Here is a 16,403-nt window from a genome sequence, read left to right on the forward strand (position 1 = left end):
TACCACATCAAATACACAAACAAAGTCAAATTGTTGTCCAGTGCTCATGCATGTTCTAATCTTGGATGTCAGGGCACTGAGTAGTGTTTTAGTGCTACTGTGTTTTCTGAAACCAGATTGTGTGGTGTGTAGTAGTTTATGGTGTTTCAGGTACTTTGTGATTTGATTTGTAACCATGATTTCTAATAGCTTGATATGAAGTGAGATTGAAACTACTGAACTGTAATTCTTGACCGTCCAGTTCTCCTTTTTGATCCTTTGGGATGGGCGTTAGAATTATTTTTCCATGGTGTTTGGGAAATATTCCTTTTTCTAGTGAGTCATTCAGCCAATCTAATAGATAGTTGTAGTATATTTTTGATGGATTTTTTGTAGAAAAATTGGGCAGACATCTAGGCCCTGATTATCCCAGGACAAGCAGGCAGCTATTCTTGACTGATGGGTGACGGCACCGACGGAGCCCCGGTACGGACAATTTTAGAGTGATCTCACTCTAAGAACTTTTAGAAAGTTCTAGCTCGGCCGCACCGCGCACGCGCGAGTGCCTTCCCGCCCGACAGAGGCGCGCGGTCCCTCAGTTTCTTAGTTTCCGCGGAGCTAAGAAGACGCGTTTTCAACGGCTGTTGAAATTTTTTCTTAACTTGCCTTCCCGCTCGCGTAAACGTTTGATTTCTTTAACCTTTCTTTTATTTTAAAAAAAAAAAAAAAAAAACAATCTTATATTTTTTTCTTCAATTTCGGTTTTTCCCCGGCGGGGCCTTCTGCCACCATCGAAGCCTCGGCCTTCGATTTGGCGGAAGCCGTTTTCCCTTTCATGCCCCCTCAACCGGGTTTTAAAAAGTGCCAGCGGTGTGCTAGGCCTATATCTCTCACGGACCCACACAACTGGTGCTTGCAGTGTTTGGGTCCTGAGCATCAGGCCTCTTCTTGCACCCGCTGTGCTACTTTAAAGAAAAGAACTTTAAAAAATCGCTTAATTCAACAGCGTTTGTTATTCGGTGCCGAGATGTCCGACCCCGTTCCTTCGACTCCGGCTTCGGCACCGCTTCAGTCGGCACCCTCGTCTTCGACGCCGCGTGATTCCACACCGGCATCCCAACAGTCAGGTAAGCCGGCTAAGAAGCCTTCCCCGCTGGAACGTCTTCCGGCCTCGAGTGCAGTGAGCCCAGTCCTGCCGCCGGTTAGACGCCAGCGGAAGCGCTCCGCCCCTATTGAGGTGAGTCCCTCGACATCGGGCTCCTCATCTCCGGGGCGTAGAGCGGCACCGCAGGTACCGCAGAAGAAAAAAGCGGTACCGGTGCCATCCCTCGATGACCGCATTACGGCCATCCTTCATGTGCAGCTTAAGGAGCAATTAGAACGACTCCTTCCTGCTATAATGACACCGAACCTTCCGGTGCCAGTCCGCACCGAGCCATCGGTACCGGTTGTACATCAACCCGTGTCGGTACCGGTTGTCGAACCTGTCTTACCTGCTTCTACTGTCTCGGTACCGCTTCACCTAACTTCATCGGTATCGATGCCAGTCCTTGCACCGGAGCCGACAGCTCACCATCAATCGGTACAGACTTCGGCACCGGTGCGACCGATAACATCGCCTGACTCGGTATCGATGAGGTCGGGTAAGTCGGTACGCAAAACCCGACACATGCAAACATCGACACCTGAGTCTCGGGACCATTCTTCCCATGTCAGAGACCCTGATCTGTGGGGGGACTCAGAGGAACCCTTTCTTTCTGAAGGAGAATGTTCCTCAGAGGAGGAGGATTCGGCTCTCCCTGACCCATCCTCCAAACAGACCACTTCCTCTTTCTCCAATTTCTTGAAGGAGATGTGTGAGTCTTTGTCCATTCCTTTGGAGGCTGAATCCAAAAAGTCTAAAGCTTTTTTGGATGCCCTTGATTTTGATCAGCCTCCAAAGGAATTTTTGAAGCTTCCCCTTCATGACATCTTGAGGGAAACTTTCTATAAAAATTTAGAGACTCCTTTAACTGTTCCAGGGGCCCCACGTAAACTGGATTCTCTATACAAGGTAATTCCCATTCCTGGGTTCGACAAGCCTCAACTTCCACACGAATCCTTATTTGTCGAATCCACCCTTAAAAAGACTTCAGGAGCCAGTGTATATGCATCTGTCCCTCCTGGCAGAGAAGGAAGGGCCATGGATAAATTCGGTAAGAGGCTCTACCAAAACGCTATGTTAGCAAATAGAGCTAGTAATTATGCTTTTCATTTTTCTTTTTATTTAAAGCATCTCCTTACCACCATGGCTTCCTTCGAGAAGTATCTTCCTTCAAGAAAACATCCATCTTTTCACTCCTGCTTGTCGTCTCTATTCCAACTTCGTAAGTTTATGGTTAGGTCCATATATGACACCTTTGAACTTACATCCAGAGCGACAGCTATGTCGGTGGCTATGCGCCGTTTGGCCTGGCTTCGGGTATCCGAGCTTGATGTTAACCATCAAGATCGGTTAGCCAACGCCCCATGCCTAGGGGATGAGCTCTTTGGGGATTCCATGGACTCTACCACCCAAAAGCTCTCGGCTCATGAGACGCGCTGGGATACCCTGCTCAAGAATAAAAAGAAGCCTCCTCCACCAAGACCATACAGGCAGCAATCGGCTTATCAACGCCGTTTCACAGCCCGTCCATTACCTACCACTGCTCAACAACCTCGACGTCAGAGGCAACAGCAACGTCAGCCTCCCCGACAGCAGCAACAGCAGCAACCTGCGAAACAACCTCCTCAGCAGAAGTCACAACCCTTTTGACTTCATTCTCCGCAGTATAGCCAGTATCCCTGTTCCTGTTCTCCTGCCTCAACCAATAGGAGGTCGACTTTCTCTGTTCTTCAGCCGGTGGGAAGTAATCACTTCGGACCAATGGGTCCTCAACATCATCCGCCACGGCTACTCTCTCAACTTTCAGACTCTCCCACCTCAAAGCCTGCCAAAAGAGTCTGCTTTGAACAGTCCTCAATCAGCCCTTCTTATTCAGGAGGTCCAATCCCTCCTCCTTCTGAACGCTATAGAGGAAGTTCCTCTAGATCAAAAGGGGCAGGGATTCTACTCCCGTTACTTTCTAGTTCCCAAAAAGACAGGAGATCTCAGACCCATCCTGGACCTTCGCGATCTCAACATTCATCTAGTAAAAGAAAAATTCAAGATGCTTTCTTTAGCCATACTTTATCCCCTTCTAAATCAAAACGACTGGCTATGCTCCCTCGATCTCAAAGAGGCTTACACTCACATACCGATCAATGTAACCTCAAGACCATATCTCCGATTCATGATCAATCATTGTCATTACCAGTACAAGGTGCTGCCCTTCGGTCTTGCCTCATCTCCAAGGGTATTCACCAAATGTCTCATTGTGGTGGCGGCTTTTCTGCGCTCTCACCACCTGCAGGTATTTCCTTACCTGGACGATTGGTTGATCAAAGACACTTCTGCCCAAGCGGTCCTTCTGGCCACCAACCAAACCATCCAGTTTCTGCAACTTCTGGGATTCGAGATCAATCTACCCAAATCTCATATCATTCCCACTCAGAGACTTCAATTCATTGGAGCGATCCTAGATACACTCCTCATGAGAGCTTTCCTGCCATCCAATCGACTTCAGACCCTTCAGTCTCTATGTCACCAGGTACTTCCTCTGCCGTCCATCTCAGCAAGACAAATGATGGTGCTCTTGGGACACATGGCATCCACAGTTCATGTCACACCTCATGCCCGTCTTCACCTGCGCACTCCTCAATGGACCCTTGCGACCCAGTGGTCCCAAGCGTCGGACTCTTGCTCACGACACATATCTGTGACATCATCTCTTCGTCAGTCTCTGCAATGGTGGTTGGTATCCTCAAATCTATCCAGAGGTCTTCTGTTCCATCAGCCTCCTCATCAACTAGTCATCACCACCGACGCCTCTCTGTACGCATGGGGAGCTCACTTGAACGAGTTCCAGACTCAGGGTCTTTGGTCAGCCCAGGAAAAGAAGCATCAAATCAATTTCCTGGAACTCAGAGCGATGTTTTACGCCCTCAAGGCCTTTCAACACCTTCTCTTTCCTCAGGTCCTTCTGTTGTGCACAGACAATCAGGTTGCGATGTACTACATCAACAAACAGGGTGGGACAGGCTCTCGCCTGTTATGCCAGGAAGCCCAGAAGATCTGGAATTGGGCCATAGATCATCATCTCTTCCTGAAAGCTATTTACATTCAGGGGAAACAGAATTCATTAGCGGACAAACTCAGCAGAATTCTCCAGCCTCACGAGTGGACACTCGACCCTGTAACTCTACAGTCTATCTTCACTCAATGGGGCACTCCTCAGATAGACCTCTTTGCAGCTCCTCACAATCACCAGCTGCCCCGTTTCTGCTCAAGACTTTACTCTCCACACCGTCTCACAGCAGATGCTTTTCTCCTCGACTGGTCGAATCTGTTCCTGTACGCCTTCCCTCCTCTACCTCTCATGTTGAGAACCTTGTTCAAGCTCAAGAGGGAACGAGCCACCATGATTCTGATTGCTCCGAGGTGGCCCAGGCAACATTGGTTCTCCCTTCTACTTCAACTCAGTTCCAGGGAACCTTTTCTTCTTCCTCTGTTTCCTTCTCTGCTTACGCAACAGCAGGGAACCCTTCTGCATCCCAACCTCCAGTCTCTACACCTGATGGCTTGGTATCTCTCGGGCTGAACTCGACTGATACTCTTTTGTCTCAGCCCGTTCGTTCCATTCTGGATGCCTCCAGGAAACCAGCCACTCTACAATGTTACCATCAAAAGTGGACGAGGTTTTCTTCCTGGTGTCTTCTTCATCATCTTGATCCCACTTCCCTAGCGGTGGAGACGTTGTTGGATTATCTTCTTTCTTTGTCTGATTCTGGCCTGAAGTCCTCTTCCATCAGGGTCCACCTCAGTGCCATTGCAGCTTTTCATGAGCCAGTCCATGGAAAACTTCTTTCAGCCTTGCAGCGTGCATTTCATTCTGTTATGCTCAGACCGGACTGACACTGGAAGGTTCTGTCACAGCCCATAAAGTCAGAGCAATGGCAGCATCTGTAGCTTTCCTCCGTTCCACTCCTATTGAGGAAATCTGCAAGGCTGCTACTTGGTCCTCAGTTCACACTTTTACATCTCATTATTGTCTGGATACATTCTCCAGAAGGGATGGTCACTTCGGCCAATCTGTTTTGCAAAATTTGTTTTCTTAATGGCCAACCTTCCCTCCATCCCTCTTTTTGTTAGCTTGGAGGTCACCCATCAGTCAAGAATAGCTGCCTGCTTGTCCTGGGATAAAGCACAGTTACTTACCGTAACAGGTGTTATCCAGGGACAGCAGGCAGATATTCTTGCGTCCCACCCACCTCCCCGGGTTGGCTTCTTAGCTGGCTTATACTAACTGAGGGACCGCGCGCCTCTGTCGGGCGGGAAGGCACTCGCGCGTGCGCGGTGCGGCCGAGCTAGAACTTTCTAAAAGTTCTTAGAGTGAGATCACTCTAAAATTGTCCGTACCGGGGCTCCGTCGGTGCCGTCACCCATCAGTCAAGAATATCTGCCTGCTGTCCCTGGATAACACCTGTTACGGTAAGTAACTGTGCTTTCTGCAAACTGCGCCTAAAGTTAGGCGCAGTTTGGGCGTCCAAGATAGGTGTCCTTTGTAGAATTGCACTCAGTGACACTCAGCACTGTTTAGATGTCCAATTTTTGAGACATCCTTTAGAGAATCAGGTTTTAGGCAAGAGTTAGATGTACAAATAATGTCATAATATTTTATTTTTATGATGTTATTAGAATGGCGATTTTATGGTGTTTTTTTATTATAATTGTGATATTGGGAGTTGGATATTTTTAATGCTTTTATTTATTTCTCTTCCATCAGACAGAGTGAGATTCGAACCAGCAACATTAGGATAGAAGGCTGTAGGTTTAACCAGTGTGCTACACAGTGAGCTAGCAAGTTGCATAGCAATTTTAAAACTAGGTCCTATAGGCATTGTAAAGGAAGTCTACTTTTCAGCATAGTTTGGGCTTCAGATAGACCTGCGTTCTATGGACAGAACTTAGGTACAGTTTGGACATTCTTAATGCGATCTGCTAAATAGCTCTCTGGGGTTTTATTTTTGCTTTATTAAGCTCAAAATACATTTAATAAGGCACCACATAAACAGGGCACATCAAAACAGATATATTGCATGCAAAACCTTCTATTTTTGTGGACAAACAGTAATGCTATTTGCTAATTAGAGGAAAAGATCTATTAACTGAAGCACAGCACGTGAAAAATACAGCTTTATGTTTCTTGCTAAAAAAGCTACCCTTTTTTTCTGACTAAACAGTGCTCTAATCAGCTCATTCTTGAAAGCATATGAAAAAATATGTAGATTGCATACATAACTTCATTTGCAAAAGCTTAAAAACAGATACAGACCTTAGCATGGTTTCTACTTCATTGCAAATGGAGGTATGCAGCTGCACAATGCTGACCTCATTGTGAGATCATTGAAGGGGTGCCTGCAAGGTAGAATGCCACAATTTAAATATGTGCTAGAATTTGAACCCATGATCTCTGGAAGATGGGAACAGGGATTTTACCCACTGAGCCACAGCAGTTTTCACTAATGGCTTTCTTCCTCACATCTGACATGATAGGGTAGGGATCTGCTAAGCTATGATCTTGTCAGGTATTTTCACCTTTACAAGGCTAGTATCACTAAGCTCTCATGGTAGGAATCCCCATGACTGAAAGAAAGCAGATGTGGCTCACTGGGTAAAAGCCCTGTGCTCATCTTACAGAGGTCATGGGTTCAAATCTCAGCACATATTTTAATTGTGGCATTCTACCTTGCAGGTGCATCTTGATGATCTCACAATGAGGTCAGCATAGTGCAGCTGCACATCTCTATTTGCAATGAAATAGAAGCCATGCTAAGGTCTGTATCTTGTTTTTCTGTTTTTAAGCTTCTGCAAATGAGGTTATTTTTTCATGCGTTTTCTTTGCTTTAAAGAATGAGCTGATTGGAGCACTGATTAGTCAGAAAAAAGAGTAGCTTTTTAGCAAGAAACATAAAGCTGTGTTTTTCATGTGTGTGGGAATCCATGGTTAGGCAAAGAACATGAAGTATAATCCATAGGCAGGAGCATTGACGAGGAATCCAAGGATACATGATTTACAGCCAGTTGGAATGGAAACATAAACTCAGAAGAGGGGAACATGAGCATAGGATACCAGGAATCACAGATAGCTGGAAAATCAGGAAAGTGATAGGAATCAAGTAAGACAGGAACCACAGATATCATGAATATCACAGTTAATGACCCATAGCTGGTTCAGTCCAGAAGCAGTATATATAATCCCTATTTTGTAGGTAGTCCCAGCAAGGATCAATCAGACAAAACACAGGGAGACACATCATCCTACAAGGAAACAAGGGATAGAGACATGGCTTCTCCAGGCAGGGAAGCTCATGTGCAGCACTAACTAATGCAGACTGGGGAGTGTGTGACGCAGTGGTTAAAGCTACAGCCTCAGCACCCTGTGGTTGTGGGTTCAAACTCACGCTGCTCCTTGTGACCCTGGGCAAGTCACTTAATCCCCCCATTGTCCCAAGTACATTAGGTAGATTGTGAGCCCGCCGGGACAGACAGGGAGAATTGCTTGAGTACCTGAATAAATTCATGTAAACCGTTCTGAACTCTCCTGGGAGAACGGTATAGAAAATTGAATAAATAAATAATGAAGGTTTGTCTGCTGAAACCTGACCTATGTTGGATCCATCTTCTTGAATAAAGGTTTGGTTTGTAACACATACAGGAACTATCCTCTAGAATAAAGGATTGTTTGGATCAGTTCTGAATCATTTGTCTTTCCTGCTCTTATATGCTTCAGTAGAATAGCAATTATATTGAGACATATTTTTGTTGAAAGGATATCATTTTATTTCTATAGTTTTTTAATAAAAGGTTGACTATGATCCAAGTAGTGCCACTTTTCCATTAAGACCCAGTTAATTGTCTGAATCCTTTCCATTAAGACCCAGTTAATTGTCTGAATCCTGCCTTTAAAATGGCAAACATTTTTACTTTAAACTAACTTGAAATCTTTTAAGGGTATTGTTCTGCTGATTTATTCTTGTTTTTATAAACTTTTTCAGCTGTTAAAATTCATGATTGTTAATGATAAACTCTACAATTTTCATACATTTCATAATGGATTTTGCTAGGCTTTTTATGGTGCAGCGATTTCTTTATAAAGAACTTTTTTCAGTCACTTGTGAATTCCTAACAACCTTTACAGACCTGGCAAAATCATAACACAATTATAGTTTTTTAATTGCTCCTGAATTACTACTACTATTAATTATTCCTATAGTGCGGTACAGAGTCACAAAGAAGACAGTCCCTGCTCAAAAGAGCTTACAATCTAAACAGACAAGACAGACAAACAGGATGTCATGGATACACTTAAGAGGAACAGTTAATCTGCTGGTTGGGTTGGTGTGCAGTGGGGAGTAGGGTTATGGATTGAAGGCTATATCAAAAAGGTAGGTTTTCAGTGCTTTTAAACAAGATAAGGGAAGGGGCTTGGAGGACAAATTTTCTTAATGTAAAAATTACCACATACTGTACTGAAATAATTCTTGGATTGAAAACTTTGCTTTGATGCCATGAAAGTATGTGTTGTGACTATGAGTTGAAATTGCTTTTTTTCCAACAGAATGCCTATATTGATTAAAATAGAGGGAGAGAAGAAATGTTGCCTCAAAATTATTACTTAATTTTCAAAGTAATTTTTGCGGATAAATAATGATTTGTCTACATTAATTAGCTCTTTAACAAGTGACCTTCCTCAGTTATTCCACATTACCTTTCTTTTAGATACATTTATGGAAAGTATTTCCAAAGATGTGTTGTAGGCAGGATCTAAGGGCTCCTTTTACAAAGCCGTGCTAGCGGTTTAACGCAAATAATAGCACGCGCTAAACCGCCAGCCGCGCTAGCCGCTACCGCCTCCTTTTGAGCAGGCGGTAGTTTTTTGGTCAGCGCAAGGCTTAGCAAGTGATGAAAAGTCGCACGCGTTAAACCCGCTAGCGCGGCTTTGTAAAAGGAGTCCTAAAAGTAGTGCATGTGAATTATATTTTCAAGTTTTTGTTTGATATTTTCCTTGCAAAATCTATCCAAAGAAAAAGGAGGTGAAAAATTCCTTGTGTATTTGTTACCCATGGCAAGTTTCAAAGGAAAAGCAAGCATATTTTTTTTTCAGATTGCCCTCCATCATTGACATAGTTGTAAACAATCATATGATTCAGTGGAAAAATATTAATTTTCAAATAATGATTTATAGGATGCCTACTTCCTGTTTCATAAAATGGATTCTAACAGTGATGGTTTTGTCACCATGCATGATTTGAAACGTTTCATGGAAAGTTGCAAGTTCATCTTCACCAAGAGAGAGTTTCTGCGCATGCTGGAAATGTTTGGTTTGCAGATGAATTCTACCTTAAACTATATGGAATTTGTTGACTTACTCCATATGGAAGGACCAAGAGAAATACGACCTTGGATGAATTCATCCTATAGGTAGGTACTTCATTCATCCTATATTAAATAGGATCGCATTTCTGAAGTAGGCTATGAAAACTGTAATGTTTTTTACAGCTATTCTGCATGCTGTTTTAGATTCTTTAATTTTGTAATTTTTCAATTTGTATTTTCAATTTCTTTTCTTTTCATTATTTTTTATTCTTTAAACTTTTTAGGGCTACATTTTGACTATAATTTATATTCACAATTAATCATGCAATTAAAGTTATGTTATCATTTTTTTTCCTCACTGTAGCTCCTTGCAATGGTTAAGTGATTTGCCCATAGTCATCAGGAACTGTCATAGGAAAAAAATAAATATATTTTAATTATATGATTAATGCTGGACACAGAGAGGGACAGACATGCTTGATGGGGAGAGATAATTGAGACAGGGGCATAGAAGGACTACTAGACACAGGGACATTGCTTGAAAAGAGGTGATTCTAACAGAGGGATGATGGACACAGGGAAAGAAAGGGACACAGAGGGGAGAAGCTCAGGACAGAGATGGAGGGGGGGCAGATGCTGGACAGGACAGATAGGGACAAAATGTAAAATGGACAGGTGATCCTGGGAAGACAGTTATAAACAAAAAAAGGAGAAAAGGAACTCTGGGACCTAAGTGAATAGAAAAATTAACTACTGTATATACTTGAATATAAGTCTATCTGAATATAAGTCGAGACCCCCTTTTCCCCCCCAAAAGGAGGAAAAATGGTTGACTCAAATATAAGTCGGACGGCTTAATATTCAGGTGTCCTGCCATGTCAGGCTTTGCACCCAGCCCCCTATCTGCTAAGCTCTGCACCCAGCCCTCTTCCCTCCCTCCCCTGTCAGGCACTGCAACCAGCTCCTTTTCTTCCTTCCCTCGCTCCCCTCTTAGGCACTGCACCCAGCACTCTTCCTTTCTTCTTCTGCCAGACTGCACCCTCCCTCCCCTGTCAGTCTCTGCACCCTGTCCCCCCTCCCTGCCCTATCTTATACCTCCTCTGCCAATCCAAGCTCTTGTGCTAACTGGCTGCCGCAGATCAAGTTTCTTCAGCCGCCGAACAGCACGAGCAGAAGCACGATTAGGCGCTGCTGCTTGGCACTGAGCGGCTTCCCTACTGGCTCCCGTGAATTCTTAATCTGCGGCTGCTGATTAGCACAGGAGCTCGGAAAGTTCGCTCCTGCCCGCTGCACCTCCACCAGGGATCGGCAGAGGAGGTATGAGGCTAGGGCAGGGAGGGGGAACAGGGTACAGAGTCTTGCAGCGGCGGCAGCCTGTAATAATTCTGGGAGTGGGTGTGTGGCCCAAAAATCCCGGTTTATATTTTGAGTCTATACGGTAGTGCTGCCCGATTCAGGAAAAAAAATTTTGATTCGATTCAGCCTACTGAATCGATGATTCGATTCGATTTTCCTGCCCAATTGGGTGTTTTTTCAAACATCCTGGTTTTATAGCCTCTTCACCTCCTTGCCTTCTCCTAACCACACTGGTGCTGTGGTGTAAACAAAATAAACAAACAAAAAAGACTTTTCCTCTCTCTGTTAAATCCTAGCTCACGTTTGTGGTCTAACAAAAACTCTGGCAGGATATACATTTCAAATCTGACATATTGTAATCACAAAACAGAAAATAAAATTATTTTTTCTACGTTTTGTTGTCTGGTCATTGTTCAAATCTTGTTGGTCTAAGGCTCTGGTTGTCTTCTGATAGCTTGCTTGCCAGGGTCTCCTTCTTTCTTCTTTCTCCATGCTAACCATCCATCTGCCATCTCTATCCTTCCCTTCCGTTTCCCTTCTCTCCCCTGGAGGTCTGGCATCTTTCCTTTTTTTCATCTCCATCTACAGATCCAATTTTTCTCAACTACCCTTTCATCCAGCATCTCTCCCTTTCTGTAACTTTCATCCCTAAATCCCATTGTCCACCATTTCTCTCCCTCTCCTCTGTTTTTAGACCCCTTATTTCTTCCCCCAGAAGTCCAGCATATGCACGTCTCTTTGAACCCCCCTTCCCTCCATCCCTCCATGTACTTCTACACCAGGGCCCCCTCCCCTGAATGTCTGCACTCCCCTGAAGGCCTGCGTATTCAATTTACCTAATTTCAGCACCTGCCTTGCAGAAGGTCGCTGGCTCTAGCGATCTTCTGCAGGGCGGGCTGCTGAAATTAGGTAAATTGATACGGGGAAGCCAGACACCAGCGGGGAAGCCACTCCCCGATTGACCCTCCCCACTCGCCCTCTAAAGCAGGAGCGGCAGGCCAGCAAGAGGCAGTGCTGCCGCTCCTGCTTTAGGGGCGAGGGGGGAGGGTCAGTCAACAAATCGGGAGACCGATTTTTTGTCGTGGTAAATCGATTCGAATCGTGAATCGGGCAGCCCGATTCTCAGCTTCCCCAGCCCCCCTTCCCAATTCTCAGCTTACATCCCTAGCCCCCAAGACTCACCAGCCCCCCTGCCAATTTCAGCTTCCAGCCCCAGCCCCCAAGACTCACCAGTCCCCCTACCGATTTCAGCTTCCATCCCCAGCCCCCAAGACTCACCAGCCCCCCCTGCTGATTCTCAGCCCCCCCTCCGCCGATGCTGATTCTCAGCCTTCCTGCCAGTTACCCTTTGCTTCCGAGGTCTGCTCGCTCCCCTCTTGACGTTCCCACGTCCTTTAATTTCTTCTGATGTAACTTCCGGTTTCGCAAAACTGGAAGTTACATTAGATGGGAACGAGTCCGGCGGCCGGTGGTGAAAAAAAGAATTAACTGGAATCGGGGCTGAATCGGTGAGTCCGTTTTTTTACCAAAACGAACCGATTCGAATCGATTCACCTGATTCATATCAGTGAACCGATTTGAATCATGAATCGGGCAGCACTACTATACAGTACTCAGACAACAAAATAAATATATAAAAAATTTTATTCTGACTTTATTGAAATATGTCAGCTTTCAGAAATGTTTTGCAACAACTTATAGGCAAAGTAAAGTACTATGAAATCAAACTGATCAAACTTCACTAAGGTGGGCTTTTACAAAGGTGTTTCTAGAAGAAAGTCGTTAAGTGAGAAAAACTTGAAGGCTCTTTGATTTCTCTAGTATAATTTAATGAAAATTCTTGAATTGTAATGAAATTCTGGATAATAATTAACAAAAATATTGTTTAAAATGTAACATGCAGAATTTGCAAATTTTGTGTGCAGAATTTGGATTTTTTTTTGTGCAGAATTCTGTCAGCAATAATAACGGTCATTAAGATAATCTATTCCACCAATCCCCATCTTCCATCCCATTTACATAGACCTTAATTGATTCTTGGCATTTCAGTTATTTTCCTGCTCCCAGAGACCTCTGGTGCTTGCCCATACTTTCTTCAGTGAAATGGGGTGGTGATCATGTTAGTCCACTCTTCAAGGTAATATATAGAAATAAAACAAACAAAGAAAAAAATACCTTTTTATTGGACTAACTTAGTATAGTTTATGATTAGCTTTTGAAAGTAACTCCTGATCTAAGGAAGAAGGGTTTATATTCAAAAGCTAATCATAAACTACACTAAGGGGTCCTTTTACAAAGCCGCACTTGTGGTTTTAGCGCACTCACCGGATTAGCATGCGCTATAGTGCGCGCTAGCCAAAAATCTACCGCCTGCTCTAGCGCAGCTTTTCTAAAAGGAGCCCTAAGTTAGTCCAATAAAAAGGTATTGTTTTTACCTTTATGTTTTTTGTTTTATTTCTACATATTACCATACTTTCTTAAAATTGGATACATTTTCTTATGTCAACCACCTCTAATGGTCCATCACATTTTCTGTGAAAAAATAGGTCTTCAGTGTGTTCCTGAATCTTCCTCTCTTCAGCTTCATTCTTGAGGTTCTTTTTCCTTGAAAGACACTAGCCTCATGTATGTTTATTCCTTGGATATACAGTAAAACCTTGGTTTGCAAGTAACTTTGCAAGTGTTTTGCAAGACAAGCAAAACATTTGATTAAATTTTAACTTGATATATACATGCAATGTCTTGCAATACAAGTACATACAGTATACACACATCACAACTGAGCCAATGGTTCTTCTCTCTCTGACGTTGCAAGAGTGTAGTAGCTGTTCTAAATTAGCACAGTCTTGCAATACATAGAAACATAGAAGATGATGGCAGATAAGGGCCATAGCCTATCTGGTCTGCCCACTCTACTGACCTACCCCCAAGTCTACTATCCTAGGGATCCCACTCCTGGTGACAGGTTCCCTTGACTTAACCCTCTAAGGGATCCCACATGGGCATCCCATTTGCTCTTAAATTCTTGCACGCTGTTTGTCTCGATCACCTGCACCGGGAGCTCGTTCCAAGGATCAACCACTCTCTCGGTGAAGAAATATTTCCTGGTGTCGCCATGAAATTTCCCGCCCCTGAGTTTGAGCAGATGCCCTCTTGTGGCTGAGGGTCTTTTGAGAAAGAGAATCTCTTCTTCCATCTCGATACGGCCGGTAATATACTTAAACGTCTCAATCGTGTCTCCTCTCTCCCTACGTTCCTCGAGTGAGTACAGCCACAAATTTTTCAGCCTTTCCTCATACGATAGATCCTTGAGCCCCGAGACCATCCTGGTGGCCATCCGTTGCACCGACTCTACTCTCAGCACATCTTTTCGGTAGTGTGGCCTCCAGAATTGCACACAGTATTCCAAATGAGGCCTCACCATGGTTCTGTATAATGGCATTATGACTTCAGGCTTCCGGCTGACGAAACTCCTGCGGATGCAACCTAACAACTGTCTTGCCCTAGATGAAGCCTTCTCCACATGATCAGCAGTTTTCATGTCTGCGCTGATGATCACTCCCAAGTCTCGTTCTGTTGAAGTTCTAGCTAAGGTCTCACCATTCAAGGTGTAAGTTCTGCACGGATTTCTGCTGCCGAGGTGCATGATCTTGCATTTCTTAGCATTGAAGCCCAGCTGCCAGGTCGAGGACCAGAGCTCCAACAAATGTAGGTCCTGTGTCATACTATCGGGTGAATTGCCATCTCTCACTATATTGCATAGTTTGGCGTCGTCAGCGAATAACGTTACCTTACCTTGAAGCCCCTGAGTTAGGTCACCTATGAATATGTTGAAAAGGAGCGGGCCCAAGACTGAGCCCTGCGGTACTCCACTGGTCACCTCCGATGTTTTAGAGAGGGTACCATTAACTACCATCCTCTGAAGTCTGCCACTCAGCCAGTCATTGACCCATGTAGTTAGTGTTTCTCCCAGCCCCATTGATTTCATCTTGCTCAACAGCCTGCGATGCGGGACACTATCGAAAGCTTTGCTGAAGTCTAGGTATACGACGTCCACGGATTCTCCCAAGTCTAACTGTTTTGTTACCCAGTCAAAGAAGCTGATGAGATTGGATTGGCAGGACCTACCCTTGGTGAATCCGTGTTGGCTGGGATCCTGTAGATTCTCCTCATCCAAGATTGCGTCTAATTTATGTTTGATTAGTGTTTCCATGAGTTTGCATACTATTGATGTGAGACTCACCGGTCTGTAGTTTGCAGCCTCTGCCCTGCAATCCTTTTTGTGCAGTGGAACGACGTTAGCTGTTTTCCAGTCTATGGGGACTCTCCTTGAACTTAGGGAGAGATTGAAGAGTCCTGATAGCGGTTCTGCCAGGACATCACGCAGCTCACTGAGCACCCTGGGGTGTAGATTGTCCGGTCCCATGGCTTTGTTCACCTTGAGTCTTGCCAGTTCGTAGTAGACGTCGCCAGGTGTGAACTCGAAATTCTGAAACGGGTCTTCCACGCTGGGCCTTGCCTGCAACTGCGGACCGTGCCCCGGTGCCTCGCAGGTGAAGACCGAGCAGAAGTATTCATTCAGTAGTTCTGCTTTATTGGAATCTGATTCTGCGCAGTTCCCATCTGGTTTTCTAAGGCGTACTATCCCGTCTGTGTTCTTTTTCCTATCACTAATATACCTGAAGAAGGATTTGTCCCCTTTCTTCATGTTCTTTGCCAGAGTCTCTTCCACTCGAAGTTTGGCCTCTCTGACTGCCGTTTTGACCGCTGCAGACCTCGCCCTATGTTCTAGTTTAGCTTCCCTAGTCTCCGTTCGTTTGTACATACAGTATACAAGCGTCACATCATCACAACTGAGCCAATAGTTCTTCTCTCTCTGACGCTGCAGGAGTGTAGTGACTGATCTAAATTAGCAAGTTCTTTCAATACAAGTACATATAGTATTTTGTATTAAACTTTTTGGGTTGTGGAATGAATATTCAGAGTTTTCATTATTTCCTATGGGGAAATTTGCTTTGATATACGAGTGCTTTGGATTACAAGCATGCTTCTGGAACGAATTATGCTCGCAAACCAAGGTTGTACTGTATTTGAAAGTTCCTTATTGTCCATGAGAGACTAGTACAGTATGTCTTGCTAGCAGTCAGAGAAAACAAAGATCAAAACTGACATCACACACCTTATAGGAGAATAGTACAGCCTTTTCTCTTCAGTATTTCTGTCTCTATCAGATGGTACAGATGTATAGACTGGTCTAGAGCAGTGCTCTTATAGAGAAAGATCAGGAGGCAGAGAGTTAAGGCTTTAATTCTTCCACTGGGCCTGGGCTGAAACTCAGAGTCTTCCAGATGCAGCCTGTGCTTTTTGTACCATATGCAACATCAGTACTTCACGAAGGACCCTGTGATCAGTTGTAATTAGAGACCAACATTGGTAAAAGTGAGTGAGATGACCTTCTATAGGAAGAGTCTGGGGAAGAGGTTGTGGAATGTCAGTTAGGCTCTCTGAGAAGAGAGAGAGAGAAGGAAGAGGCCATTCTCGTTCTGAGAAGAGAAGAGTAGAAGACATATCT

General features: G+C 44.4%; 1 protein-coding gene across 4 annotated transcripts in view; it reads left to right on the top strand.

Annotated features, from left to right (window-relative positions):
* The window catches only part of EFCAB6 (EF-hand calcium binding domain 6), a 474,908-nt gene that overhangs the window by 265,200 nt on the left and 193,305 nt on the right, over positions 1–16,403 (top strand). For all 4 annotated transcript variants that reach the window (XR_004540188.1, XM_033953069.1, XM_033953071.1 and 1 more), the window contains exon 19: positions 9,345–9,580. Coding sequence is in view for 3 of the 4 variants with exons in the window: in XM_033953069.1 (XP_033808960.1) it covers positions 9,345–9,580 (236 nt within the window). In the remaining variant the exon portion in view is untranslated. The remainder of the gene's footprint in view (positions 1–9,344; positions 9,581–16,403) is intronic.

This window comes from Geotrypetes seraphini, chromosome 7, assembly GCF_902459505.1.
Source record: "Geotrypetes seraphini chromosome 7, aGeoSer1.1, whole genome shotgun sequence".
Taxonomy (NCBI): Eukaryota; Metazoa; Chordata; class Amphibia; order Gymnophiona; family Dermophiidae; genus Geotrypetes; species Geotrypetes seraphini.